Source organism: Aegilops tauschii, chromosome 6, assembly GCF_002575655.3.
Source record: "Aegilops tauschii subsp. strangulata cultivar AL8/78 chromosome 6, Aet v6.0, whole genome shotgun sequence".
Lineage (NCBI taxonomy): Eukaryota > Viridiplantae > Streptophyta > Magnoliopsida > Poales > Poaceae > Aegilops > Aegilops tauschii.
Window position 1 is genome coordinate 478,371,918 of NC_053040.3, and position 24,056 is coordinate 478,395,973.

General features: G+C 45.7%; 1 protein-coding gene across 2 annotated transcripts; it reads left to right on the forward strand.

Moving 5' to 3' along the window:
* Window positions 1-18,021: 18,021 nt before the first annotated feature.
* Window positions 18,022-23,687, forward strand: LOC109771000 (phosphate transporter PHO1-2). 2 transcript variants are annotated; one of them, XM_020329716.4, is made up of 15 exons: window positions 18,022-18,378; window positions 18,468-18,521; window positions 18,725-19,010; window positions 19,220-19,568; window positions 19,686-19,734; window positions 20,593-20,667; window positions 20,764-20,893; window positions 20,979-21,099; window positions 21,259-21,502; window positions 21,589-21,693; window positions 21,782-21,826; window positions 21,911-22,063; window positions 22,150-22,428; window positions 22,516-22,652; window positions 22,733-23,687. In XM_020329716.4, exons 1-15 carry the CDS (start codon window positions 18,121-18,123, stop codon window positions 22,818-22,820), a joined length of 2,373 nt encoding a protein of 790 aa, XP_020185305.1. In that variant the 5' UTR covers window positions 18,022-18,120; the 3' UTR covers window positions 22,821-23,687. The 2 variants fall into 2 exon arrangements, with proteins under 2 accessions (XP_020185305.1, XP_020185304.1); XM_020329715.4 differs by having other exon boundaries at window positions 22,150-22,652; window positions 22,733-23,204.
* Window positions 23,688-24,056: the final 369 nt, after the last annotated feature.

A 24,056-nucleotide genomic window follows, 5' to 3' on the forward strand; every position in this document is an offset into this window, starting at 1 on the left:
TACTGTATTCCAACTTCTCTATGGTTTATAATCTCTTTTACTAGCCATAGATTCATCAAAATAAGCAAACAACACACGAAAAACAGAATCTGTCAAAAACAGAACAGTCTGTAGTAATCTGTATCTAACGCAAACTTCTGGAACTCAGAAAAATCTAACAAAATAGGAAAACCTAGATAATTTGTTTATTTATCTACTTAAATTGAAATCAGTATTTTATCACGTTCTGGTGATTTTTAACAATTGTTTTCGTGAACAAAAAGTTTCTGGAATTTTCAGCAAGGTCAAATAACTATCATCCAAGAAGATCCTATAGGTTTCACTTGGTACAAACACTAATTAAAACATAAAAACACATCTAACCAGAGGCTAGATCAAATATTTATTAGTAAACACAAGAAAAAAAATCAAAAACTAAAATAAAATTGGGTTGCCTCCCAACAAGCGCTATCGTTTAACGCCCCTAGCTAGGCATAAAAGCGAGGATAGATCTAAGTATTGCCATCTTTGGTAGGCAATCCATAAGTGGCTCTCATAATAGATTCATAAGGTAATTTAATCTTCTTTCTAGGGAAGTGTCCTATGGCTTTCCTTAACGGAAATTGGAATCTAATATTCCCTTCCTTCATGTCAATAATTGCACCAATCGTTCTAAGGAAAGGTTTACCAAGAATAATAGGACATGAAGGATTACAATCTATATCAAGAACAATAAAATCTACGGGCACATAATTCCTATTTGCAACAATAAAAACATCATTAATTCTTCCCATAGGTTTCTTGATAGTGGAATCCGCAAGATGCAAGTTTAAGGAACAATCATCAAAATCATGGAAACCTAGCAAATCACACAAAGTTTTTGGAATCATGGAAACACTAGCACCCAAATCACACAAAGCATAGCATTCATGATATGTAATTTTAATTTTAGTTGTAGGTTCCCACTCATCATAAAGTTTTCTAGGGATAGAGACTTCCAACTCAAGTTTTTCTTCATAAGATTGCATGAAAGCATCAACGATATGTTTAGTAAAGGCTTTATTTTGACTATAAGCATGAGGAGAATTTAGCACGGATTTCAACAAGGAAATACAATCTATCAAAGAGAAATTATCATAATTAAATTCCTTGAAATCCAAAATAGTGGGTTCATTACTATCTAAAGTTTTAACCTCTTCAATCCCAATTTTACCAATTTTTGCATCAAGAACTAAAAACTCCGAATTTTTGGGACGCCTTTTAACAAAAGTTGACTCATCTCCAGTCCTATCGTTATCAAGATTCATATTGCAAAACAAAGATTTAATAGGAGACACATCAATAACTTTTAGATCTTCATCTTTATTCTCATAAAAACTAGAAGAACATGCCTTCACAAAACAATCTTTCTTAGCACGCATCCTAGCGGTTCTTTCTTTGCACTCATCAATGGAAATTCTCATGGTTTTGAGAGACTTATTGATATCATGCTTAGGTGGAATAGATCTAAGTTTCAAATAATCAACATCAAGAGAAATTCTATCCACGTTCCTAGCCAATTCGTCAACCTTAAGCAATTTTTCTTCAAGCAAAGTATTGAAATTCTTTTGTGAATTCATAAACTCTTTAACACTAATCTCAAAATCAGAGGGCATCTTATTAAAATTTCCATAAGAGTTGTTGTAGGAATTACCATAATTATTAGAGGAATTACTAGGGAACGGCCTAGGATTAAAGTTTCCTCTATACGCGTTGTTACCAAAATTGTTCCTACCAACAAAATTCACATCCATAGATTCATTATTATTCTCAATCAAAGTAGACAAAGGCATATCATTAGGATCAGAAGAAACACTCTTATTAGCAAACAAATTCATAAGTTCATCCATCTTTCCACTCAAAACATTAATTTCTTATATCGCATGCACCTTTTTACTAGTAGATCTTTCAATGTGCCATTGAGAATAATTAACAATAATATTATCTAGGAGTTTTGTAGCTTCTACTAAAGTGATTTCCATAAAAGTGCCTCCCGCGGCCGAATCTAAAAGATTTCTAGAAGCAAAATTCAACCCGGCATACAATTTTTGTATAATCATCCACAAATTATGGCCATGAGTAGGGCAATTACGTATCATTAATTTCATCCTCTCCCAAGCTTGTGCAACATGTTCATGATCAAGTTGCTTAAAATTCATAATATCGTTTCTAAGAGAGATGATCTTAGCGGGAGGAAAATACTTAGAGATAAAAGCAGCTTTGCACCTATTCCAAGAATCAATACTATTTTTAGGCAAAGATGAAAACCAAGTTTTAGCACGATCTCTAAGAGAAAACGGAAATAGCTTTAATTTAACAATATCATTATCCACATCTTTCTTCTTTTGCATATCACACAAATCAACAAAGCTATTTAAATGGGTAGCGGCATCTTCACTAGGAAGGCCGACGAATTGATCTTTCATGACAAGATTCAACAAAGCAACATTAATTTCACAAGATTCAGCTTCGGTAAGAGGAGCAATCGGAGTGCTAAGAAAACCATTATTGTTGGTATTGGCAAAGTCACACAATTTAGTATTGTCTTGAGCCATCATGACAAGCAAGCAATCCGATACACGAGCAAACAAGAACCAAGCGAAAAAGAGGCGGACGGAAAGAGAGAGCGAATAAAACGGCAAGGATGAAGTGGGGAAGAGGAAAACGAGAGGCAAATGGCAAATAATGTAATGCGAGGGATAAGAGTTTGTGATGGGTACTTGGTATGTCTTGACTTGTGCGTAGACTCCCCGGCAACGGCGCCAGAAATCCTTCTTGCTACCTCTTGAGCACTGCGTTGGTTTTCCCTTGAAGAGGAAAGGGTGATGCAGTGAAGTAGCGTAAGTATTTCCCTCAGTTTTTGAGAACCAAGGTATCAATCGAGTAGGAGACCACGCTCAAGTCCCACGCACCTACACAAACAAATAAGAACCTTGCAACCAACGCGATAAAGGGTTGTCAATCCCTTCACGGCCACTTGCAAAAGTGAGATCTGATAGAGATGATAAGATAATATTTTTGGTATTTTTATGATAAAGACTAAAAGTAAAGAAAGCAAAATAAATGGTAATAGAAATAGCTTGTTGACGGGAGATCAGTATGATGGAAAATAGACCCGGGGGGCCATAGGTTTCACTAGTGGCTTCTCTCAAGAGCATAAGTATTACGGTGGGTGAACAAATTACTGTCGAGCAATTGATAGAATTGAGCATAGTTATGAGAATATCTAGCCTGCATCTACGTCCGTGACAAGTAGACCGACTCCTGCCTGCATCTACTACTATTACTCTACACATCGACCGCTATCCAGCATGCATCTAGAGTATTAAGTTCGTAAGAACAGAGTAACGCTTTAAGCAGGATGACATGATGTAGAGGGATAAAATCATGCAATATGATATAAACCCCACCTTTTTATCCTCAATGGCAACAATACAATACGTGTCGTTTCTCCTACTGTCACTGGGATCGAGCACCGCAAGATTGAACCCAAAGCTAAGAACTTCTCCCATTGCAAGAATGATCAATCTAGTAGGCCAAACCAAACTGATAATTCGAAGAAAGTTGCAAAGATAACCAATCATACATAAAAGAATTCAGAGGAGATTCAAATATTATTCATAGATAATCTTGATCATAAACCCACAATTCATCGATCTCGACAAACACACCGCAAAAGAAGATTACATCGAATATATCTCCAAGAGAATCGAGGAGAACTTTGTATTGAGATCCAAAGGGAGAGAAGAAGCCATCTAGCTAATAACTATGGACCTGAAGGTCTTAGGTAAACTACTCACACATCATTGGAGAGGCTATGGTGTTGATGTAGAAGCCCTCCGTGATCGATGCCCCCTCCGGCGGAGCGCCGAAAAAGGCCCCAAGATGGGATCTCACGGGTACAGAAGGTTGTGGCGGTGGAACTAGGGTTTTTGCTCCATATCTGATGTTTCCAAGGTACGTAGGTATATATAGGAGGAAGAAGTAGGTCGGTGGAGCTACGAGGGGCCCAAGAGGGTGGAGGGCGCGCCCCTGCCTCGTGGCCTCCTCGTTGATTGCTTGACGTCCACTCCAAGTCCTCTGGATCACGTTTGTTCAGAAAATCACGTTCCCGAAGGTTTCATTCCGTTTGGACTCCGTTTGATATTCCTTTCCTTCGAAACACTGAAATAGGCAAAAAAACAACAATTTGGGCTGGGCCTCCGGTTAATAGCTTAGTCAAAAAATAATATAAAAGTGAATAATAAAGCCCGTTAAACATCCAAAACAGATTTCTCCCGGTACACGGAGGGGAGCGGGGGAAAGGAACTCTCAACGCCTTCAAGAAGGGTGGCGGCGCCCACAGGCGTCGCTGAGCCGGTGCCTGCCAGACCCGATAGGGATTTCTCTCGACCCCTCACACCCACAAACCAGGACTAATCGTCGGCTCCACCATGCCTACTACCCACCAACATGCGCCACCACAGTCACGATTGTTGGGGAACGTAGCAGAAATTCAAAATTTTCCTACGTGTCACCAAGATCAATCTAGGAGATGCTAGCAACGAGAGGGGAGGAGTGCATCTACATACCCTTGTAGATCGCGAGCGGAAGCATTCAAGAGAATGGGGTTGATGGAGTCGTACTCGTCGTGATCCAAATCACCGATGATCCTAGCGCCGAACGGACGACACCTCCGCGTTCAACACACGTATGGAGCGGGGACGTCTCCTCCTTCTTGATCCAGCAAGGGGGGAGGAGAAGTTGATGGGGATCCAGCAGCACGACGGCGTGGTGGTGGAAGTAGCGGGATCCCGGCAGGGCTTCGCCAAGCGCAAGCGGGGAGGAAGAGGTGTCACGGGAGGGAGGGAGGCGCCAGGGCTTGGGGTGCTGCTCCCATGCGCCTCCCCACTATATATAGGGGTGGAGGGGGCTGGTTTCTTGCCCTCCAAGTCCATTGGGGCGTTGGCAAAGGTGGGGAAAAGAAATCCCATCATTTCCCTTCCCCACCGATTGTTATCCCCTTTTTTAGGGATCTTGATCTTATCCCTTCGGGAAATGATCTTATTCCTTCTAAGGTGGGATCTTGGTGCGCCTTGACCAGGGGTGTGGGGCCTTGCCCCCACTACCCACGTTCATGTGGGTCCCCCCATGTAGGTGGGCCCCACTTCGGAACCTTCTAGAACCTTCCCGGTACAATACCGAAAAATCCCGAACATTTTCCGGTGGCCAAAATAGGACTTCCCATATATAAATCTTTACCTCCGGACCATTCCGGAACTCCTCGTGACGTCCGGGATCTCATCCGGGAATCCGAACGACTTTCAGGTTTCCGCATACTAATATCTCTACAACCCTAGCGTCACCGAACCTTAAGTGTGTAGACCCTACGGGTTCGGGAGACATGCAGACATGACCGAGACGACTCTCCGGTCAATAACCAACAGCGGGATCTGGATACCCATGTTGGCTCCCACATGTTCCACGATGATCTCATCGGATGAACCATGATGTCGAGGATTCAATCAATCCCGTATACAATTCCCTTTGTCAATCGGTACGTTACTTGCCCGAGATTCGATCGTCGGTATCCCAATACCTTGTTCAATCTCATTACCGGCAAGTCACTTTACTCGTACCGTAATGCATGATCCCGTGACCAAACACTTGGTCACATTGAGCTCATTATGATGATGCATTACCGAGTGGGCCTAGAGATACCTCTCCGTCATACGGAGTGACAAATCCCAGTCTCGATTCGTGCCAACCCAACAGACACTTTCGGAGATACCTGTAGTGCACCTTTATAGCCACCCAGTTACGTTGTGACGTTTGGTACACCCAAAGCATTCCTATGGTATCCGGGAGTTGCACAATCTCATGGTCTAAGGAAATGATACTTGACATTAGAAAAGCTCTAGCAAACGAACTACACGATCTTGTGCTATGCTTAGGATTGGGTCTTGTCCATCACATCATTCTCCTAATGATGTGATCCCGTTATCAATGACATCCAATGTCCATGGTCAGGAAACCATAACCATCTATTGGTCAACGAGCTAGTCAACTAGAGGCTTACTAGGGACATGTTGTGTTCTATGTAGTCACACATGTATTACGGTTTCCAGTTAATACAATTATAGCATGAACAACAGACAATTATCATGAACAAGGAAATACAATAATAACCATTTTATTATTGCCTCTAAGGCATATTTACAACAGTCTCCCACTTGCACTAGAGTCAATAATCTAGTTCACATCACCATGTGATTAACACTCAAAGTTCACTAGAGTCAATAATCTAGTCCACATCACCATCAATAATCTAGTCCACATCACCATGTGATTAACACTCAATGAGTTCTAGGGTTTGATCATGTTATGCTTACGAGAGAGGTTTTAGTCAACGGGTCTGCAACATTTAGATCCGTGTGTGCTTTACAAATCTCTATGTCATCTTGTAGATGTAGCTACCACGCGCTACTTGGAGCTATTCCAAATAACTGCTCTACTATACGAATCCGGTTTACTACTCAGAGTCATCCAGATTAGTGTCAAAGTTTGCATCGACGTAACCCTTTACGACGAACAGTTTTACCACCTCCATAATCGAGAAAATTCCTTAGTCCACTAGATACTAAGGATAAGTTCGACCGCTGTCATGTGATCCATTTCCGGATCACTATTGTACCCCTTGACTAACTCATGGCAAGGCACACTTCAGGTGCGGTACACAGCATAACATACTGTAGAGCCTACGTCTAAAGCATAGGGGACGACCTTCGTCCTTTCTCTCTCTTCTGCCGTGGTCAGGTCTTGAGTCTTACTCAATACTCACACCTTGTAACACAGCCAAGAACTCCTTCTTTGCTGATCTATTTTGAACTCCTTCAAAATCTTGTCACGGTATGTATTCATTTGAAAGTACTATTAAGCGTTTTTGATCTATCCTTATAGATCTTGATGCTCAATGTTCAAGTAGCTTAATCCAGGTTTTCCATTAAAAAACACTTTTCAAATAACCCTGGATGCTTTCCAGAAATTCTACATCATTTCTGATCAACAATATGTTAACAACATATACTCATCAAAAATTCTATAGTGCTCCCACTCACTTCTTTGGAAATACAAGTTTCTCATGAACCTTGTATAAACCCAAAATCTTTGATCATCTCATCAAAGCGTTCATTCCAACTCCGAGATGCTTACTCCAATCCTTAGAAGGATTGCTGGAGCTTTGCATACTTGTTAGCATCTTTCAGGATTGACAAAACCTTCTGGTTGTATCACATACAACCTTTCCTCAAGAAAATCGTTGAGGAAACAATGTTTTGACATCCTATCTGCAAGATTTCATAAATAATGCAGTAACTGCTAATATAATTCTAACAGACTCTTAGCATCGCTGCGAGTGAGAAAGTCTCATCGCAGTCTACTCCTTGAACTTGCCGGAAAACATATTAACGACAAGTCGAGCTTTCTTAATGGTGACACTTACCATCATTGTCTGTCTTCCCTTTAAAATCCATCTGTACCCAACAGCCTTACGACCATCAAGTAGTTCTTTCAAAGTCTATACTTTGTTTTCATACATGGATCCTCTCGGATTTTATGGCCTCAAGCCATTCGTCAGAATCCGGGCCCACCATCGCTTCTCCATAGCTCGTAGGTTCATTGTTGTCTAGCAACATGACTTCCAAGACAGGAGTACGTACCACTCTGAAGTAGTACGCATCCTTGTCATCCTATGAGGTTTGGTAGTGACTTGATCTGAAGTTTCATGATCACTATCATAAGCTTCCACTTCAATTGGTGTAGGTGCCACAGGAACAACTTCCTGTGCCCTGCTACACATTAGTTGAAGTGACGGTTCAATGACCTCATCAAGTCTCCACCATCCTCCCACTCAATTCTTTCGAGAGAAACTTTTCCTCAAGAAAGGACCCGTTTCTAGAAACAATCACTTTTGCTTCTAGATCTGAAATAGGAGGTATACCCAACTGTTTTGGGTATTCTATGAAGATTCATTTATCCGCTTTGGGTTCGAGCTTATCAGCCTGAAACTTTTTCACATAAGCGTCGCAGCCCCAAACTTTTAAGAGACGACAGCTTAGGTTTCTCTAAACCATAGTTCATACGGTGTCTTCTCAATGGAATTGTGTGGTGCCCTATTTAAAGTGAATGCGGTTGTCTCTAATGCCTAACCCATAAACGATAGTTGTAATTCGATAAGGGACATCATGGTATGCACCATATCCAATAGGGTGCAGTTATGATGTTCGGACACACCATCACAATATGGTGTTCCAGGCGGTATTAGTCGTGAAACAATTTCCACAATTTCTTAATTATGTGCCAAACTCGTAACTCAGATATTCATCTCTATGATCATATCACAGACATTTTATCCTCTTGTCACGACGATCTTCAACTTCACTCTGAAATTACTTGAACCTTTCAATAATTCAGACTTGTGTTTCATCAAGTAAATATTCTCAGCATCTACTCAAATCATCTGTGAAGTAAGAACATAACGATATCCACTGCGTGCCTCAGCACTCATTGGACTGCACACATCAAATGTATTACTTCCAACAAGTTGCTCTCTTGTTCCATCTTACTGAAAACGAGGCCTTTCAGTCATCTTGCCCATGTGGTATGATTTGCATGTCTCAAGTGATTCAAAATCAAGTGAGTCCAAATGATCCATCTGTATGGACTTTCTTCATGCATATATACTAATAGACATGGTTCGCATGTCTCAATCTTTTCAAAAACGAGTGAGTCCAAAGATCCATCAACATGGAGCTTCTTCATGCGTTTTATACCAATATGACTCAAGTGGCAATGCCACAAGTATGTGGTACTATCATTACTATCTTATATCTTTTGGCATGAACATGTGTATCACTACGATCGAGATTCAATAAACCATTCATTTTAGGTGCAAGACCATTGAAGGTATTATTCAAATAGACAGAGTAACCATTATTCTCCTTTAATGAATAACCGTATTGCGATAAACATAATCCAATCATGTCTATGCTTAACGCAAACACCAAATAACAATTACTCAGGTTTAACCCCAATCTCGATGGTAGAGGGAGCATGCGATGCTTGATCACATCAACCTTGGAAACACATATCGTCATCTCACCTTTAGCTAGTCTCCGTTTATTTCGCAGCTTTTATTTCGAGTTACTAACACTTAGCAACCGAACTGGTATCTAATACCCTGGTGCTACTAGGAGTACTAGTAAAGTACACATTAATATAATGTATATCCAATATACTTCTGTCGACCTTGCCAGCCTTCTCATCTACGAAGTATCTAGGGTAGTTCTGCTTCAGTGACCGTTCCCCTAATTTCAGAAGCACTTAGTCTTGGGTTTGGGTTCAACCTTGGATTTCTTCACTAGAGCAGCAACTGATTTGCCGTTTCATGAAGTATCCCTTCTTGCCCTTGCCCTTCTAGAAACTAGTGGTTTTACTAACCATCAACAATTGATGCTCCTACTTGATTTCTACTTTCGAGGTGTCAAACATCGCGAGTTGCTCAAGGATCATCATGTCTATCCCTGATATGTTATAGTTCATCACGAAGCTCTAATAGCTTGGTGGCAGTGACTATGGAGAACCATCACTATCTCATCTGGAAGATTAACTCCCACTCGATTCAAGTGATTGTAGTACTCAGACAATCTGAGCACATGCTCAACGATTGAGCTTTTCTCCCTTAGTTTGCAGGCTTAAGAAACTTGTCAGAGGTCTCATACCTCTTGACGTGGGCACTAGTCTGAAATCCCAATTTCAGTCCTTGGAACATCTCATATGTTCTGCGACGTTTCAAAACCGTCTTTGGTGCCACAATTTTAAACCGTTCAACATTACGCACTGAACTATCACGTAGTCATCAAAACGTGTATGTCATATGTTCGCAACATCCACAAACGACGCTCGAGGTTCAGCACACCGAGCGGTGCATTAAGGACATAAGCCTTCTGTGCAGCAATGAGGACAATCCTCAGTTTACGGACCCAGTCCGCATAATTGCTACTACCAACTTTCAACTAAATTTTCTCTAGGAACATATCTTAGTAGAACTAAAGCGTAAGCTACGACATTATTTGCAAAGACCTTTTGACTATGTTCATGATAATTAAGTTCATCTGATTATTTAATGAACTCCCACTTAGATAGACATCCCTCTAGTCATCTAAGTGATACATGATCCGAATCGACTAGGCCGTGTCCGATCATCATGTGAGACGGACTAGTCATCATCGGTGAACATCTCCATGTTGATCGTATCTACTATACGATTCATGTTCGACCTTTCGGTCTCTTGTGTTCCGAGGCCATGTCTGTACATGCTAGGCTCGTCAAGTCAACCTAAGTGTTTTGCTTGTGTTCCGAGGCCATGTCTGTACATGCTAGGCTCGTCAACACCCGTTGTATGCGAACGTTAGAATCTATCACGCCCGATCATCACGTGGTGCTTCGAAACAACGAACCTTCGCAACGGTGCACAGTTAGGGGAAACACATCTCTTGAAATTTTAGTGAGGGATCATCTTATTTATGCTACCGTCGTTCTAAGCAAATAAGATGTAAACATGACAAACATCACATGCAAATCATAAAGTGACATGATATGGCCAATATCATCTTGCGCCTTTGATCTCCATCTTCGAGGCGCGGCATGATCACCTTCGTCACCGGCATGACACCATGATCTCCATCATCGTGTCTTCATGAAGTTGTCTCGCCAACTATTACTTCTACTACTATGGCTAACGGTTAGCAATAAAGTAAAGTAATTACATGGCGTTTTCATTGACACGCAGGTCATACAATAAATTAAGACAACTCCTATGGCTCCTGCCGGTTGTCATACTCATCGACATGCAAGTCGTGATTCCTATTACAAGAACATGATCAATATCATACATCACATATATAATTCATCACATCCTTTTGGCCATATCACATCACATAGCATACCCTGCAAAAACAAGTTAGACGTCTTCTAATTGTTGTTGCATGTTTTACGTGGCTGCTATGGGTTTCTAGCAAGAACGTTTCTTACCTACGCAAAAGCCACAATGATGATATGCCAATTGCTATTTACCCTTCATAAGGACCCTTTTCATCGAATCTGATCCAACTAAAGTGGGAGAGACAGACACCCGCTAGCCACCTTATGCATCAAGTGCACGTCAGTCGGTGGAACCTGTCTCACATAAGAGTACGTGTAAGGTCGGTCCGGGCCGCTTCATCCCACAATGCCGCCGAATCAAGATAAGACTAGTAACGGCAAGCAAATTGAACAAATCATCGCCCACAACTACTTTGTGTTCTACTCGTGCATAGAATCTACGCATAGACCTGGCTCATGATGCCACTGTTGGGGAATGTAGCAGAAATTCAAAATTTTCCTACGTGTCACCAAGATCAATCTAGGAGATGCTAGCAATGAGAGGGGAGGAGTGCATCTACATACCCTTGTAGATCGTGAGCGGAAGCGTTCAAGAGAACGGGGTTGATGGAGTCGTACTCGTCGTGATCCAAATCACCGATGATCCTAGCGCCGAACGGACGGCACCTCCGCGTTCAACACACGTACGGAGCGGGGACGTCTCCTCCTTCTTGATCCAGCAAGGGGGGAGGAGAAGTTGATTTAGATCCAGCAGCACGACGGCGTGGTGGTGGAAGTAGCGGGATCCCGGCAGGGCTTCGCCAAGCGCAAGCGGGGAGGAAGAGGTGTCACGGGAGGGAGGGAGGCGCCAGGGCTTGGGGTGCTGCTCCCATGCGCCTCCCCACTATATATAGGGGTGGAGGGGGCTGGTTTCTTGCCCTCCAAGTCCAGTGGGGCGTTGGCAAAGGTGGGGAAAAAAATCCCATCATTTCCCTTCCCCACCGATTGTTATCCCCCTTTTTTAGGGATCTTGATCTTATCCCTTCGGGATATGATCTTATTCCTTCTAAGGTGGGATCTTGGTGCGCCTTGACCAGGGGTGTGGGGCCTTGCCCCCACTACCCACGTTCATGTGGGTCCTCCCATGCAGGTGGGCCCCACTTCGGAACCTTCTAGAACCTTCCCGGTACAATACCGAAAAATCCCGAACATTTTCCGGTGGCCAAAATAGGACTTCCCATATATAAATCTTTACCTCCGGACCATTCCGGAACTCCTTGTGACGTCCGGGATCTCATCCGGGACTCCGAACGACTTTCGGATTTCCTCATACTAATATCTCTACAACCCTAGCGTCACCGAACCTTAAGTGTGTAGACCCTACGCGTTCGGGAGACATGCAGACATGACCGAGACGACTCTCCGGTCAATAACCAACAGCGGGATCTGGATACCCATGTTGGCTCCCACATGTTCCACGATGATCTCATCGGATGAACCACGATGTCGAGGATTCAATCAATCCCGTATACAATTCCCTTTGTCAATCGGTACGTTACTTGCCCGAGATTCGATCGTCGGTATCCCAATACCTTGTTCAATCTCGTTACCGGCAAGTCACTTTACTCGTACCGTAATGCATGATCCCGTGACCAAACACTTGGTCACATTGAGCTCATTATGATGATGCATTACCGAGTGGGCCCAGAGATACCTCTCCGTCATACGGAGTGATAAATCCCAGTCTCGATTCGTGCCAACCCAACAGACACTTTCGGAGATACCTGTAGTGCACCTTTATAGCCACCCAGTTACATTGTGACGTTTGGTACACCCAAAGCATTCCTATGGTATCCGGGAGTTGCACAATCTCATGGTTTAAGGAAATGATACTTGACATTAAAAAAGCTCTAGCAAACGAACTACACGATCTTGTGCTATGCTTAGGATTGGGTCTTGTCCATCACATCATTCTCCTAATGATGTGATCCCGTTATCAATGACATCCAATGTCCATGGTCAGGAAACCATAACCATCTATTGATCAACGAGCTAGTCAACTAGAGGCTTACTAGGGACATGTTGTGGTCTATGTATTCACACATGTATTACGGTTTCCAGTTAATACAATTATAGCATGAACAACAGACAATTATCATGAACAAGGAAATACAATAATAACCATTTTATTATTGCCTCTAGGGCATATTTCCAACAACGATGACACCACCGTCGTCTCACCACACCAAATGCTGTGAGGCTAGCCGGACCAAAACGAAGCCACCGTAGACAGGGACCGGTAGTACCGCCGCCATGTGGGACGGGACAACCTCCACCGCCTCAGGCGGTAGTAGACCGGACGCAAGAGCAGGAGCACGCCAGGCCAACTGCTCGACCGGGCCTAAAATGGGCCCGCTAAGCTCACGCCGCCGTGCTGCAGCAGACGCAACACAAAAGCCGCCGCCCCCACCGCCCGTAGCTCGCCAGCCCAGCCGGAGACGACTCGCGGAGTTCAAACCGGCCCGCCCTGACCCATATCGGACCCAAAGATCCCAAATCTGGGCTTGCAGGGCGCCTGCAAGCCCAGGTACGGAGGGTGTGCGCCTGCCCAGGTCCTCCAGATTGGAGGGGCCCTAGATTCGGTTAAGTACAAGTAGGGGTATTTGGTTTTCGTAATGTGTCTAATGCACCGGTACGGAGGGACTATACTAATTGAAGTTAGTGTGAGATAATCATGGAGATCATGCACCAGTACAGAGGGGGTACTACTAGTGAGAAAAACGTGCATGCTATTCAGCAATCTACTCCCTCCGTCCGGTAAAGAGTGTACATCTAGGTTCAAAATTTATCCACAAAAGAGTGTACTTCTATCTTGCCAATGCACTTTAAAGTTGGAAAAACTACTTCTCTCTCATCACACGGTAATCAAGACCAATAGCAATCTACACATGGTCTCCTTAATTTCTACATGCACTTAGCTCATTGGAGGGTGGGTAATTAAAGAGGAGAGAGATAGTGGCTTGCACCTTTCCAATGCATTTTTTACTCAACTTCATAATTTGTCCTAAAATTTCTAGATGTACACTCTTCACCGGACGGAGGGAGTACACACTAGACTCCATTTCATGCATGTTCTCTTTCTCTCTCCTCTTCAAATTGAAGGATACTCCTCGATTCTCCAATCTCCATATTCTACCAATTAAGTTATGATAGTTTCCAAACTGAATCAATTATTTCCCCACAAAAAAATGAATCAATTAATAATAATCAGCTACTATTGTCAACCCTTTGTAAATGCTATTGTCCCACAAAGAGATTTTTAGCGATTGGAATGCTTATGAAGAAACAATCTGAGATTATGTACTTTTAAATTTCAAAATAGGTAATTTTTTTTGGATTTTTCACAGTTTGCAAAGAGCAACTTTGGCTACTAATCTTTGTTTGAGTATAGAGTAGGTAACTATGAAAAACTAATTTTGCCATGTCAAAGCTATTGGCACAATTTTTGTAACGATGCAACTATTTTTTTGGGAATAGTGTAAAATATAGAGAAATACACCTCCATATTATGTTTGATATTTGGGAGTGGACATAAGCATGTTACTACCAGAAAACACAAAAGGAGGTGTCACTTTCCTGTGAAAATCAAAGGCATTCAAACTTTAAGATTCACTTTTTTATTAGATATAATTGATGGGCAATTATATTAACACTGCGATGTTTTTTTATAATTAACCTACATTATATATAGGGCCCGGTTTTAATTTTGCACATGGCCTCTAAATTCTTAGGTACAACACAAATCAATACTTTTTAATTGCCCAATCCAAATTGGCATTGGAGCAATTGCTCAAAAAATGGCATTGGAGCACGCAGTTTCTCCATTCCCATATTTTTAGCTTTGGCACTAGGCTGCGCAATGGTAGTCACTAGTGCCAAAGCCAAATCACCATATGGCAACGCTATTTGGCTACACGTTGTGATGCCCTAATGGAGGCACTACCGTCATACGTCAATAGCAAAACACAAGGAAGAGACGAGGCGTGGTAGCTAGGTCAACGATGTACTTGTACTTGCCCATGACGTAATCGATTTAGTTTCAGCTCCACTCAACAAGATCTTGTCATCCTTTTGAACGATCGCTCGTGTCGTTGCTCAGATCAGACAGTAAACTCCACTCAACAAGATCTTGTCATCCTTTAGAACGATCGCTCGTCTCGTTGCTCAGATCAGACAGTCATCGGTTCCACTCATCAAAAATTTAACACGTATAAAGTTTATGATGATGTGGCAGAGAATAAATGAGAAGAGAATGAAGTTCTATGAATTTGTGCTGACAATAATTGCACAAACTTCAGATGCAAAGAGAGATCAAAGCTATTTATTATCTCATTTTTTCACTGGACAACTTTAAAACAATCTATTGAAGTAATTGTATGATAATGCAATGACATGAACAACATTATCAACACAATTACATGTGAGCTTTTTTTTAACACATATACCCACATACATGCACATACACTTGCCCTATAAATGCATACAAACATCTTACCCCTATGAGCACCTCCGAGATACTGAGTCAGCATCACATTTTGATAGTCTCCATAGACCCATCATAGTCAATGAGGACGTCTCCTTGCACTGAACCAACGTCGTCGAAAAGTCTAGAATAAATCCAAAAAATGTGAGCATCAATGAACATGGTGTGCTGTTTCCACAGCAAGAAACCCAACCATAATAAGCAGCCTATTGTCGAGGGCTAGAAAATGGGGCATGCATGCAGTGGGGTGCGGCCAGGGTGGGGAGGCTGTTGCCCGGCGCGTCACGGCCACGTCGAGATCCCGCCGCTCGCCACCACCGGCTGCCGCACCGCACCGCGCGCGGCCACCATTCTCCCTCCAACTTGTGTGCATCTAAATCCATCTTCCCTCCTTGCTTTGCCGCCCAATCGACCCACGAAAAGTGCAAACCACCACCAGTCACATAACGTGCGCACTGCACCAAATTAAGCATAGCTGATTAAACAAAAGCGTGTTAATCACATACGGCATTAATCAATCTTAGAAGTATAAGAAACCAGATTACCTGCTGATTTTGGGTGCTCCGGCCACTCAACCAACCAGGCCCTACGACTAATAATTAACCGGTTATCCAAGAACGAATTTGCTACGTACTCGAACTATCATCGGTCGACCCCGGCCGTGATGATGATCTTGACAAGTGACAATGCATGAGATAGCAAACACGACGCACTGATCACATATACCGTACGTATGAATCTAATGAACCAGCTGTAATCCATCAGTTGGTTCGCGTTTTGAGGCCGGCCGGGTGCGTGGCAGAGAGTGCGTGAGCGGGTCGGTCAAGCAAGCGAGCACGCACGTTGCTTGGCTCCCGAAATCGCTCGTGATCTCCCTGCCTTTTCGCCCAAAAGATGGGGGCATCATCGCGGCCTCTCAAGCTAGCTCAAAGAAAACAATTAACAGGAGACCTAAAGCGGGCGACGCATGCCAATTGCAGCCAGTTAGGGCAACTCCAACGGGCGACCCAAACGAACGTCGCTTTTGTCTGCTTTTTGTCCGTTTGAATCACCCGTCCGCCTATCCACGTCCGCTTTTTCCTTTGGGTTGGAAGGCGCGCCTAACATGGAGCAAAACGCATTTTATGCATGTCCGTGTTGGCATTTCCTCAAACACGTAGCAAGCAGGGCAGGGGAGGTCGTAGCGCGCGCGGAAGGCCGACGGGCGAGCTCGAACCCCACAGCTAGGCGGCACGGCGAGCGCCACGAGCATGGCGCGGCGCGGCGAGGCCAGGCCAGGCGCTTGTGTCCAGCCGCCGCACCCGCCCGCTCCCGCGTCAGGCCGCGGCCGCCGCGCCGCTTTCCCGCTGCGACAGCCGTGCCCGCGTCTGCCACGCCCGCCGTCGCGCCCGCGTCCTGCCGCGCCCGCCGCGCCCCCGTCCTGCCGCGCCCGCCTTCGCGCCCGCCGCGCCCCATTCTTGCCGCAGCCAACGCGCCCGCGTCCTGCCGCTCATGCCGCGCCCCATTCCTGCCGCAGCCAACGCGTCCGCGTCCTACTGCTCATGTCGCGCCCGCCTTCGCGCCCGCGTCCTGCCACCGCCCGCCTGCACGTAGCTCGCGTCGCCTGCCCACGCGCGCGTCCCAGCGGATGCGAACTACGGCGGATGCGAACTACGGTCGGGAGCTCGAGATCTACGGCGGATGCGAACTGCGGACGCTGTCGGGGGAGAGGCGTTGCAGCGGACGGAGGAGGGCGCGCGGCGCGGGGAGGAGGAGGCTCGCGACGCGGGGACCCCGAGAGCGTCGAGCGGTGCGGGGCAGGGGCGCTCGAGCGGGGCGGAGCACAGGCGCCCAAGCTCGGCGGCGAGCGGGGTGGAGCACAGGCACCCAAGCTCCGCGGCAAGCAGGGCGGAGCACAGGCGCCAAAGCTCGGCGGCGAGCGGCGCGAAGCTAGGAACCCCGAGAGCGGCGAGCGGGATGGAGCATGGGCGGCAAGCGGTGTGGAGCAGGGGCAGAGTGCGCCTCGAGCGGTGGGGAATGGGCCAGCTCATAAAATATGGACAGAGAGAGAGGGATGGGCGGGTGACAAGCGGGCCAGGCCCGGACGCAGACGGACGAGAGCAACAAAGAAAACGCCCACTTTGTGTCCGGCTCGGACCCAAACGTGGCTCAAATTTGGGACGAAAATGGGTCCGCGCGGACACAAAGCGGACGCAAAATTAAAATGGGTCTCTACGTTGGGCCGTCGTTTTTGTCCGCGCAAACCCAAACAGACATGAACGGACGAAATGGGTCGCCCCATTAGAGTTGCTTTTACAGACTACACAATTATACACAAACTAAACCACATATCGTGTACTGCATTGTGTCCACTATGAATTTCGTCGACTTTTTCGGCACTCCTTTACGATTAGTTCCACCTTTTAATTCGTCCGACCTAATACTTTTTTTCAGCATCTCCTTCCTTTTTCGCAGCACTAGCGATGGATCCCTCATTCGTGAGTGCGGCGGGAAAAGGGGAGAAGGGAAAGAAAGAGTATCCGTTGTAGCTTCTCCGATCGTGTGTCCCTCGGTCTATATAAGCTCGACCGATCGGCTGGGACAAGAAGCAACCCGCTTCAATCCCCGACCCTGGCCCGATCTTCGTGGAGTGCTGGAGTGGTGGTATATAGGCGGAGGACATGGTGAAGTTCTCTAGGGAGTACGACGCCAGCATCATCCCGGAGTGGAAGCCCGCCTTCGTCGACTACAAGGGCCTCAAGAAGCTCATCAAGAAGATCAAGGTAGCAAGGCGCGACGCCGACGACAGCAGCGCAGGAGACTCCTCGCCGGAGACCGCCGCCGGCGTCGAGAGCGTCGGCTATGGCGGTGGCTTCTCCATGCTCGACCCCGTCCGCGCCCTCGCCGCCCGGTTCGCGCCCAGGGTGCAGGCCACCTCGGTGCGTGCCTGCGTGCGCTTGTCAGGCAATAGGAGGTGATCTGGCTACGTGCGTGCACGGTACTGATGTCTTCGCATTTTGGCGTGCAGGAGGACGAGGAGAGCGGGGATTCCGGCGAGTTCGTGCGATCCACGGACAAGCATGTAAGCTGATGCATGCATGCAGTTACACGCTGACTAGAAATTTTTCTATCTACTAACCAATCACAAACCTGCAATTACATGCAGTGCAGGCTGCCTCCTCACTTATTGACCAATCAAATTAACCCTCTTTGTAAAACCTTGTAACTTGTTTGTGCGTGTAGCATTACTCATTACTCATGTACTGACGTGTTTGATGCGTGCAGGAGCGGGAGTTTCTGGAGAAGGCGGACGAGGAGCTGGAGAAGGTGAACACCTTCTACGCGGCGCAGGAGGCGGAGCTGCTGGGCCGCGGCGAGGCGCTCATCGACCAGCTCCGCATCCTCGCCGACGTCAAGCGCATCCTGGACGATCACGCTGCCACCCGCCACGCCCGGGGCTCCCTCCTGGGCCGCAGCCGCTCCATGCGGGCGGTGGCGCCGCCCTCGCCGGCGCTCAGCAACTCTGGCCGCTACCTCCTCTCGGGCCTCGCCACGCCGCAGTCCATGTCAGGTAGGTCTCCATACTCCATAGCGGTGCGCGCGCAGGCACATCCGTTTGTGTCGACGACTCGACGTACGACACCCAACCAACCCACGTCACGTCCCAGCACATGAACCCCACTATCATCCTTTATGCGCGTGTGCATGGCAATATGGCATTGCCACGTGACCACCAGATCAATCGGAGGCTCTGAGACTGACACGCATGGCACGGTGCAGATGGGAGCGTGGAGCTTCAGCAGGCACAGATGACGGAGGGCGCAGCGGTGGCCGACGAGGTGATGGCGGCGCTAGAGCGCAACGGCGTCAGCTTCGTGGGGCTGCCCGGGAAGAAGGAGGGCAGCGGCAGGGGCGGGAGGCTGCAGCTGCCGTCGACGGTGCGCATCGACATCCCGGCGAGCAACCCGGGGCGGGCGGCGCTCAAGGTGTGGGAGGAGCTGGTGAACGTGCTGCGCAAGGACGGGGCCGCCGCCTTCGTCCACCGGAAGAAGGTGCAGCACGCCGAGAAGAACATCCGCGACGCCTTCATGGCTCTCTACCGCGGCCTCGAGCTGCTCAAGAAGTTCAGGTGCACACTCCGGCCGCCATCGCCTTTGCTTTCGCCGTGAGAATTGTGACATCCTTGGGGTGGTGGGGCTGACGGATTTGTTGTGTTTCCGTTGCATGGATGGATGGATGGGTGCAGTTCTCTGAATGTAAAGGCGTTCACCAAAATTCTTAAGAAATTCGTCAAGGTACGTACGTCATAATTAACATACTGCTGTCCACTAGCTAGCAGCATATATAAATGCAAAATGGATGGACAGGAACAGTGTAGAGTCTTTTAAACAACATAATTAAGGACGTTGTGGTATTTAATTATTGAAACTTCTTTTAGGGTCGTCCTAGTGATTTACTGAATTGACATACTACTGCAATTTGCATTAGCCTAGCTCTGAAAAAAAATGCTAGCAATAGAATTGACATGCATAGCTGAACTGATGCTAGCAATAGTGATTTACTGAATATGTATACTTTGGAAAATAACAGCCTAGACTCCTAAACAATAGACAGAATAAAGAGAAAGAGTGTACTTAATCAACACTTCTTTTATGGTAGTACTCCATCCGTTTCTTTTTACTCCGCATATAAGATTTGATCAAAGTCAGACTACACAAAGTTTGACCAAATTTATATAAAAAAATATGAACATCTATAATACTAAAACTATATAGTATGAAAATACGTTTCATGGTGCATATGATAATATTGATTTCATATTGTGAATGTTTATATTTTTTAATATAAAGTTAGTCAAACTCTACAAAGCTTGACTTTGAGCAAACCTTATATGCGGACTAAAAAGAAACGGAGGGATGTAGTAGTATCAACTCTTAATCTGGAAAAAGAATACTATCAACTATAATCAAATAGCAGAACTAATGATCTGTGTGGTTCTACTGAATGGGCAGCTGCAGATATAGACTACAGTAATTTGCACCAATAGTACTGCAGTAGTAGCGACAGAGACTAGCGCAGCTCTGAGAAAAAAAACTTGTAACAAAACTGATGTGTAGTTTGCAGTCGGCAACTGACTCAAAATGCTCTCTCAGGTGTCGGAGCAGCAGCGGGCGACGGACCTTTTCTCGCAGAAGTCGAAGAGATCGTCGTTCAGCACCTCCAACAAGGTATCATCATCTTACAAGATTCTTACAAGAGTTTCAGACCTATAAGACACACGAACAGAATGAACATGTGTTTACATGCCATGAAACTCTGAGCAGGTGCTTCAGCTGTCGGACGAGGTGGAGTCACTCTTCCTGAAGAACTTCGCGGGCAACGACAGGATGGTGGCCATGAAGTACCTCAACCCACAGCGGCCCAAGAACACCCACATGATCACCTTCCTTGTAGGTAGGCACGCAAGTAGAATTCAGACATCACAATTCTACCATGTGTTTTCAAAATTCAGAATTCTAACTTTGCGGGTCTTTTTCAGGGTTGTTTACGGGCACATTTGTGAGTTTGTTCATCATATACGCCATCTTGGCCCATGTTTCCGGCATTTTCGCCTCCGCCGGAAACACGGCCTACATGGAAATAGTTTACCATGTCTTCAGGTAACATCTCAGACCAAGGTTCTTACCATACATACGAGCTCTGTTCTTAGCATGAGTTCATCATTTTACTTTACTTTTATACCACGACTAAAGACTTTCAAATTGTAAGGTTCTGAACATAGGATGCATGAGTTCATTAGTTCCTTTGCTCCTATGCAGTATGTTTGCGCTCATCAGCCTGCACTGCTTCCTCTACGGGTGCAACCTGTTCATGTGGAAGAGCACCAGGATCAACCAGAACTTCATATTCGACTTCGCCCCCAACACCGCTCTCACGCACCGGGACGCCTTCCTCATGTCCGCCTCCATCATGTGCACCGTGGTCACCGCGCTGGTCATCAACCTCTTCCTCAGGAACGCTGGTGCGTCCTACGCCAATGCCGTGCCCGGGGGCCTCATAGTGGTAAGAAACACAAACCATATATGTGGAACAATTTATGATAACTCTGCTTGATGTCGGTTCTCAAAATACTGAATCTACTGTTTCAGTTGTCAGCTGGGCTTCTATTCTGTCCGTTCAACGTGTTCTATCGGTCGACGCGTTACTGCTTCATGCGCATTATGCGCAACATCATATTCTCGCCATTCTACAAGGTAATAAGGAGGCCTCTACAGTTACTGATTCACAAACTGTTACGTTCTGAATCTGTATATCTGATGCTAAACCTGCCTTGTGATCCAGGTTCTGATGGCCGATTTTTTCATGGCTGATCAGTTAACTAGCCAGGTAATGATCATAATCACATGATTATACTGCAGCCTAGGGGCCTTAAAATGCAAGATCTTCAAGTTTAACTTTTATATGTTCCAGATCCCATTGTTAAGGCACATGGAGTTTGCAGCGTGTTACTTCATGGCAGGAAGCTTTAGGGCTAACCCATATGAGACTTGTACTAACAGCCAGCAATACAAACACCTGGCCTATGCCATCTCTTTTCTCCCCTACTACTGGAGAGCTATGCAGGTATAAATAATCGATACACGAACAATCGTAAGATTACAAGTTGTCAGAATCAGTTTCAAACTAAACTTTGTGGACATCTTTTACAGTGTTTAAGAAGGTACTTTGAGGAACATGACATAAATCAGCTCGCCAATGCCGGGAAGTACGTGTCGGCGATGGTCGCGGCTGCCGTCAGGTTCAAGTACAGTGCAACGCCGACGCCATTCTGGGTGTGGCTGGTCCTCATCTCATCCTCAGGCGCCACCGTTTACCAGCTCTACTGGGACTTTGTCAAGGATTGGGGCTTTTTCACTCCCAAATCTAAGAACCTATGGCTCCGGGATGGTCTCATCCTGAAGAACAAGTTCACCTACTACATTTCTATGGTATTTTACTTTGTTCAACTGATTTATAGTGCAGCATTAACACGGAAAAGACAGGCTTCAGGAGCACTAATCCTTTCGCAAATGCAGATGCTAAATCTAGTGCTTCGGCTGGCATGGACTGAAAGTGTGATGAAGATCCGTGTTAGTAAGAACGAGACTCGCCTACTAGATTTCTCCCTTGCCTCCTTGGAAATAATCCGACGAGGACATTGGAATTTCTACAGGTATTTAAGATTGGTATAAAGCTGGAATCATTATTTTTGGTTTAACGTTTTGGTTATAACTCGGGTTGACTGGATTGCAGGCTGGAGAACGAACACTTGAACAATGTTGGCAAGTTCAGAGCAGTGAAGACTGTCCCATTGCCATTTCGTGAACTCGAAACGGATTGATGATTAAGAGGGAGAGAAGAGTGTAACAGTGCTGATACCAACGATTGCGATCGCCCCCATTTGGTACATCCTCCTGTTGACATCAGATTTTGGCACGGCCAAGAACTTAATTAAGATGGCCTTAAATGGAGAAGTGCTCAAAGTGAGAAAGTTCCATATCGTCAAAAGGAAAAACTTCGATATTTGGGCCATAGTCATCCGGTCTCATCTCTAAGGCCGTAGTTGTGTTCGAAGTACTCAAATTTTGTACTCAGAACACTATTCGGCTGATTACGCCCCCAAGATGGCCTCATATGGGAAAAGTTTCTACACGGATTGTCTTAGTCTCGTCGAAACGATAGATTTTGATATAAAGAACGTCTAAATCGAAGTTCGTATGCAAAAGTTAGAGCCAAAACTATGTGCTGCATAAGTCTGCCCCGGAAGTTCCGGGCAAAACTTCCGGGGAGGTTCCGGGCTAAACAGAAACTTTGCGCGCGGTGCGCCCCGAAAACTGTAATTTTAACATTATTTGCAGATTTGCGGGGCCGATTTCAACATCAAGATGACCTCGGATGAAAAAATGATCAACTAAGGCATTTTTCTCCATTGCAAGATCTACAACTTTGCTTTTGGGACCATCGCGATCCGAAGCCATATGCGACCTGCATGAGCTGTGCAAGAGGGCTACTTGATGTACTTTTAGCCCGGAAGTTCCGGGCTGACCGGAAGTTCCGGCACTCGTGGTCCGAGTTAGGTTATTTTTTTATGTTTTGGACAGGATTTGAGTCATTTTCTTGTACGGAAAGTTCAGCCGCCTCATATATATGTAAGAGGTGACGGACGATTGAATAACAACACACAATCTAACAATCAATTTACTTTTTACCCTAGTTTTACAGCTCTCCCTTGTTCTTTCTCTCTCGTTCTTCGTTCGTTCTTCGTTGAAGGGCAGCGATCCTCGAGGCTCTAGGGGCGGGCGAACCGACCTAGGGCAGCCCATAGCCGCCGCGCGTCAAGACGGGGTCCCTCCCGGGCACGTGGGGTTTCGGATGCTCAAAAGCGCCCGCCGGATTGCTTGCGTACCGCGCTTCCGGACGGGTCTCCTTCGACGTGAGCTGCGGTGCATCACCCTCGGCGTTGGAGGTACACGGTGACGTGTTCATGTGCGAACACACTTTTTGGCGACTCCGCTGGGGACGAAAGATCAAGAATCATCATCAACCATGTCTAATCTCCCCGAGCCCTCAGAAGTTG